Here is a 7,009-nt window from a genome sequence, read left to right as displayed (position 1 = left end):
CTGGAAAGCGAAACACATACGGAACGCGTTTCTATTACTCAATACAGTGGCCAGTTGCAGATTCGGCGGTAAACTTAACTATACCTAAATCTGGGTGCCTAGCCAAGATGCCAGTCGTTCGCTCCGTAGCGAACGTTAGGGTAATACCTCTCTCTATCACTCTGTCATATTAATGCGACAGACACGGTTGCGCTTCGTTCGCTACGGAGCGTACACCATTGGCATCTTGGCTAGGCACCCTGGTCATCTGGAAAGCGAAACACATACGGAACGCTTTTCTATTACTCAATACAGTGGCCAGCTGCAGATTCGGCGGTAATCTTAACTATACCTAAATCTGGGTGCCTAGCCATGATGCCAGTCGTTCGCTCCGTAGCGAACGTTAGGGTAATACCTCTCTCTATCACTCTGCCATATTAATGCGACAGACACGGCTGCGCCTCAGTCGCTACGGAGCGTAAACCATTGGCACCTTGGCTAGGCACCCTGGTCATCTGGAAAGCGAAACACATACGGAACGCGTTTCTATTACTCAATAAAGTGGCCAGCTGCAGATTCGGTTTTAAAGTTAACTATACCTAAACCTGGGTGCCTAGCCACGATGCAGGCTAGTAGAGTTCTCTTTCACCTTCAGCAGAACCGGGAGATCCAAACCTACCTACTTTTCATCTAATAATCTCAAGAATCAGTGCATGATTCAAACTTTACCGGTTGCCGTGGTAAGACCTAGGATTTACCATATCGGTGTTGGTAAAAGCCCGAAGTAAACTAGTAAGATTTAACATTTCGGGCTTTTACCGATCGGCATCGGTAAAACCTAGGTTTTACCGGTAAATCCTAGGTTTTGCCGTACTTCGGGCTTTTACAGTAACATATATATAATAATTGCTCGTTTAAAGGTAAGATAACACAAAGGAGAAACAAAAAGAAATTACCTACTCGCACCAGTCTTGAACCCCAATCCTCTTGCACGTAGTTATTTCCACGAACATACCGTTACGCTATTGCAATGCAACATACTTACGTTGTGTGAAATTGTCTACTACAAGGATCACGGAAACACTGTTTGCATGTGTGAGTAATACTAGGAAAAAGCGTGACAGCAACACTCCGTCGAATTAAAAAGGTGGTTTTTGCACAATGAAGTATTCAATGTTTACTTTAATTGTTCAATATTTATTTAAAGAGTGCGCGAAACATACTTTTAAGTATACAAATACCATGACCATTTCACAAAAAAATAAAACCTGAAATTTTGCAAAAGTGGTGCCATCTAGCGAGAGTTAAGTTTTGAGTAACCTAGGCGAACCACCTTAAGTCGGTATTATGTTATTATTAGTTACAAAGCCGTAATGCAAATAAATTGCACATAGCAAAACCTAGCGGTAGACCTAAGGGTAACTTCGATGATTATTTAAACACAATTTACACAGTCCACAGTGGTTTTATCTTTATTATAGCATTTATTGTAAATATTCTAACGTTCTTAACCTACACATCAGCTTTAAACCTAAATAAACCTCTTTTCAACTTTCTGTTTTTTATCTTCAAACTCCGTTCTGCAAAAATCCTGGCGTTTTCGAAATCCTCTTCAGTAATTGCCACTGGAACTTCGTCATTGACATCTTCTATTTTAGGTACAAATTCTATTATTTCCGGATTCATGTAAGGTAACTCGATATTTTTGTCAGCTAAATCTTCTTTAACGACTTCTTGTAAAAGACTTTGTGCTATTAAATTTTGTTTTCTTTTATTAGCCGGTTTTCTTCTTTGCTGTTTTATTTTTATTCTTTCTCTATTCCTCCCCTTCGTAGTTTGCTGGTTAACCGTTTCTGTGTTTTTATTAGATTCTGTATTCGTGTTTTCTGTATTTGTGTTATCTTCAGCTTCAGATTTGGTATCATTTGTTTCTTTACCGATTTCCATGTTTAAATAGTAGTAATTTGGTGAATCTTCGCAATCTATTGCGTCTCTTGGCCTTGTGCAAACGAGGACTTCCTGTGAATAATATATTACATATTGAAATACATAAAAATAGGTAAAAAACAACTTTTGGAATCTTTGGAACTACCCGCTCAATAGGTACTGGACAAAAGTATTTAGTCTTTGGTAGGTCGAAGTAGATATAGTTTAATAACATAGTTTTGAGTTTAAATTATGGCTAGCAAAATATGGATCGCTGCTGGTCTAAAAAAAAAGATTTTTACAATACATATGGTGCTACTTTCCCGCACTAGTGCAGCAATAAGCACTTTCCGTGTCTATGTCGAAAATTTTAATAGCCATATGTACTCTAACTAAAAATTGTAAGATACACGTGCGAATAGGTAATTCGCAACTCGTGTCGTTATGAACACCTTCTCCGACAAATACACTTCCTTCGGTCGTGTTTTGATTTTTTCACCACTCGTTGCGAATTTCCTACTTTCCGCAATTGTATCGTAAATAACTATATTGACGTACCTGGTTGAAGACAGTCTCGTTAGGGCAGATGAAGCTCCATCTGTAAGTGACGCTGCGTCCCGAGGGCGTCTGCGAGGGAAGGCACACGTGGAACACTTGGCAATCGTTGTCCACGTCCGCGTAATAGCCGTACGTTCGGTTCTCGCAGCTGGAACGAACAGTGAACACTGTTTAAAAACCGGCCAAGTGCGAGTCGGACTCGCGCACGAAGGGTTCCGTAACATTACGCAAAAACGGCAAACAATCACGTTTGTTAGGATCACTCGTGCGTTTGTCTGTCTGTGCGACTATTCCCTGTGTCAAAATTTTTGACCCAGTTGTTTCAGAGAGAGAGAACAATGAAGGACGCCTACACCCGAAGGGTAGAAAAAGGCTAGAGAGAGAGAGTTTCAGAGAAAGTTCTGGGTCAAAAATTTTGATAAAAATACACAAAATAGTTCTTTACCTAATGACAGGAAAATCTTGGGCCTTAGTTTTATTAAGGCCACTTGCGCTATCCCACTAACCCGGGGTTAATCCATTAATCAACCCAACCCGACCCAAACACCCCAGTGTCAAATTGTACTGGTAACCATATGTGACCATGGTAACTCCAGGGTTAACCGGTTAACCCCGGGTTAGTGGATAATGCAAGTGGAGCTTAGCCTGTTTACTGTTTAGGTACTTACCTAAAGGTATCTGTAATATTTTCTCTGATAGACGTTGCATTAGCAGGCAGATTCAAAGTATCTGATTTAGTTTGATTTTCCATTGCCTGAAAAGAAATAGGTACTTGTAATTAGTCTAGCGTATTATGGATGCCCTTATCCATCTTTATCTACGTGATAAAATAACTGTCACTTTTTAGGGTTCCGTACCCAAAGAGTAAAACGGGACCCTATTACTAAGACTTCGCTGTCCGTCCGTCCGTCTGTCTGTCACCAGGCTGTATCTCACGAACCGTGATAGCTAGACAGTTGAAATTTTCACAGATGATGTATTTCTGTTGCCGCTATAACAACATATACTAAAAACAGAATAAAATAAAGATTTAAGTGGGACTCCCTTACAGCAAACGTGATTTTTGACCAAAGTTAAGCAACGTCGGGCGTGGTCAGTACTTGGATGGGTGACCGTTTTCTTTTGCATTTTTTTCCGTTTTTTTTTTGCTTTATGGTACGGAACCCTTCGTGCGCGAGTCCGACTCGCACTTGCCCGGTTTTAACACTGTAGGATAGAAAGTGACGCACACTGTCACGTAGAGAAATCGACCATCATATCCGTACTGCAGATGTCTTTTTGATAAAAACAGCTATGGGTTTGAATAGTGAGGGGTACTCGTAACTTTGGATATAGTCTTTCGAAAAAATGTTAAACCAGGCGTAGCTCACTCCGCGATTTCGTCGCTTTGCTACAGGTAGCTAGAAGTACATCCGTTCCACACCAATTTTGGTGGTTAGCCATAAGCCGCGCGTGGCGCTGTCGCCACCTAGCGGCCATATCTGTTCTGATCGTAACGGACGCGCTTTGTTAGTGAGTGAGTCTTCTGTACCTAGTACTATTATTTATTCTGTGGTTAAACTACTTTAGACTCTTTCAGTTTACAATTTTAAGTTGCTCAAAATTTAATCATGTTTGCTCTTCAAACTCTTCATGATGTAGGCACAGGACCCCTATTCGAGAAGCGACGTTTGACGTATCGTGTTGATCTCCCGTTGATGTGGGAAAAATCATAAGTTCTCGAATACGTACAATGTCAAAATTTGACATTAACAATCCACAGTTAGGGTGACAAGCAAACCAAACCGAATCACCCTTAGTTTAGAGTGGAGTTTTGGTTGTACCAAATGATATTATCCACCGTTGATGGAATCAACACTCAGTATGCAATAAAATCAACTGTTGATTTGACGTGGATGCGAAATCTGACAGTTGTACATGTCGAATTTGGCCCCAGTCTATAAAACAATAAAATCGCGCACCCGAGCTGCATACATCGCCATTGTTAGTAGCTCGGTACTACTTACAGGGCTAGCGTGTCTTATAGTTACTAAGCCAAGACACAGTCAAGTGCAAGTCTTGGGCAGTTGTGTAAAAGTCTGTGACAACCCTACGTGTTCTTCTGCGATGTCGGCCTTTACGCAAACATCAAAGGCGTCGGTCCACTGTTACTTTTTACGCTCTGATGTGTACTTACCCTTAATAGTTTTCCCATAATTCCATTTTCAAGTTCTAAATCAATATCATCAAATGCCCCGGCGCAGGCGCAGGTCACGCAGAGAAATAAGATAAATAGATATTTTAAATTTGGATTCATCATCTTCAGTTCATTAAAAGGTATTGATGAAAACCTGAAAGCCAAATATTAAGTAGGTATTTAGTATTTCTTTTTATTAAGAAACAAAGAGTCTGATAGGTAAAACAGAGGTGTATTCGGGTAATACCGAATGTCGGATAATTCCGAAATTCAGATGAAAATCACCCTTAATTCCATCATAATAAAAGTCTCTTTTCGGAATTATCCGACAGTTTTCGACATTCGGAATTACCCGAGTAAACCTTACCTAACATATTTCTAGAAATAGCCCTATAGTTTCCTATGTGTAAACAAATATTACTAATAATAACTTAACTAAGTATAAATGACATGCATATGTATGTATATGACGAGATGTGATATAATCTTAATTTAGGTACCTATCTTAGTAATGTGCGTGTAAGTACATACATATTTGGGATACCCATACATACACTAATATGAGAAAGATTTACTAATAAAAAACCGGGCAAGTGCGAGCCTGACTCGCGCACGAAGGGTTCCGTACCATAAGGCAAAAAAAAAACAAAAAAAAGCAAAAAAAAAAACGGTCACCCATCCAAGTACTGACCCCTCCCGACGTTGCTTAACTTTGGTCAAAAATCACGTTTGTTGTATGGGAGCCCCATTTAAATCTTTATTTTATTCTGTTTTTAGTATTTGTTGTTATAGCGGCAACAGAAATACATCATCTGTGAAAATTTCAACTGTCTAGCTATCACGGTTCGTGAGATACAGCCTGGTGACAGACGGACGGACGGACGGACGGACGGACGGACAGCGAAGTCTTAGTAATAGGGTCCCGTTTTACCCTTTGGGTACGGAACCCTAAAAAATATAATTTTATATCATTAAAAAACTACAGGTAAATTTAAAAAAAACAATGAATTCAGAAACTGTTTTCGAGTCTACAATTTTTTTTAAAGCTAGGTACTAATATTGATAAGAGCGTCTTTTTACGTTAAAACATTATAATTGGTAGGTATCATAAATTGGTAATAAAATAACTAATAATATTGAAACTCACCAAAAACTAAACTAAAGACTAAACTTTCACTCAACACATCCACAGCACAGTTAGCAAAAAAAAACCAAAATCAAATTAGTTAAGAATAGTTGGCGCGTATATTTTCAAAATAGGAATGTGCGAAAATTGGCATCTCGCTCTTATATAAACGCGGAACGGGTCCGTGTGTTGAATGCAGAACAGGGATCAGGGATTAGGTAGCGTCAGCAATGGTGGCAGGTTGATTTAAAGCGTAATAGCTCCTCTACACGATGGGCCAACGCCGGCCACTCCAAGGGACGCAGCCATGCGGTAGAATGAGATAGCAATATCACTTGCTCCCTCTAACGTATAAATGCGTCCCTTGGAGTGGCCGGCGTTTGCCCATCGTGTAGAGGAGCCATAACGTCAGAGCTATGTCTGTATCTTTAGGTAAATAAAAGTAAACAATTTGTAAATTTTCGGGTAGTTATAACATTTATTGGTTAACCGACCAAATACAAAACCGCCTGGATCAGTCACTGAACGACCTGACTTTAACCTACATTATTTGATCGTGTAATGTTTTCATCTACCCTCAACCGGCTTAAGGAGCCATTTTAGGGTAGATTTTGTTTAGTTTTATTTAAATACCTAAAGATACAGATCATACAGAGTATAGACAATATATTTTTTGGTTAGTTATAATTGCATCTCACACCCGACGCAGCTGCTTGGAAAATTAACGTTCAAAAACTAGGTACTGATTGACTGATTAGTGATTAAATAAAGTTTTTACCTATATTTATTCGATAAGGAGTTATAATTTTAAGATTTCATTTTCAAACTTTCGCCTAAATAATTGAGAAGATGAATTATTTGTAAAATACAATGAACCAATACAAGGTATATAATATACAGGGTGTTTGGTACATCGTTTGCCAAATTAGAACGGCAGATAGGTTGAGTCATTTGCTATCTTCTCAGGTCTAGAAATTTTTAATTTGGCGCACATTTTTTTTTCATTTCTATGACAGTTTTTCGTAAATTTCAAATTTTTACTTGCGTAATAGAAAAAAAAACCATGGCCAGTTTTGTTTTTCTAGGCCTGAGAAGATAGCAAATGACTCAATCTATCTGCCTATTTTAATTTGGCAAACGATGTACCAAACACCCTGTATAGGTTAAATACTACTTGTAAAGTTAATCAGTTAAATGTAATGATTTTCATGAGCAATTTACGGACAAATTAGTCTACTTACTTC

General features: G+C 38.9%; 1 protein-coding gene across 1 annotated transcript; it reads right to left on the bottom strand.

The window, feature by feature from the left end:
- Nucleotides 1–1,440: 1,440 nt before the first annotated feature.
- LOC134676811 (uncharacterized) lies at nt 1,441–4,762 on the bottom strand. Its single transcript, XM_063535192.1, has 4 exons — nt 4,640–4,762; nt 3,132–3,217; nt 2,464–2,611; nt 1,441–1,998 (listed from the first exon to the last, which is right to left on the bottom strand). The coding sequence occupies exons 1-4, from the start codon at nt 4,760–4,762 to the stop codon at nt 1,492–1,494; spliced, it is 864 nt and encodes a 287-aa protein (XP_063391262.1). The 3' UTR covers nt 1,441–1,491.
- Between the last annotated feature and the right edge of the window lie 2,247 nt (nt 4,763–7,009).

This window comes from Cydia fagiglandana, chromosome 25 (genome assembly GCF_963556715.1).
Source record: "Cydia fagiglandana chromosome 25, ilCydFagi1.1, whole genome shotgun sequence".
In the NCBI taxonomy this organism is placed as follows: domain Eukaryota; kingdom Metazoa; phylum Arthropoda; class Insecta; order Lepidoptera; family Tortricidae; genus Cydia; species Cydia fagiglandana.
Note: the sequence above shows the minus strand (reverse complement) of the source record. Positions and strands in the feature narration are given on the sequence as shown.

Excerpts from the sequence above, each read along its gene's own strand:
- LOC134676811 (XM_063535192.1), bottom strand. The coding sequence starts at position 4,762 with ATGATGAATCCAAATTTAAAATATCTATTTATCTTATTTCTCTGCGTG. Across the intron at positions 3,218-4,639 it reads TTATGGGAAAACTATTAAGG|GCAATGGAAAATCAAACTAA; the intron begins GTAAGTACACAT and ends ATTTCTTTTCAG. Across the intron at positions 2,612-3,131 it reads AATATTACAGATACCTTTAG|CTGCGAGAACCGAACGTACG; the intron begins GTAAGTACCTAA and ends TGTTCGTTCCAG.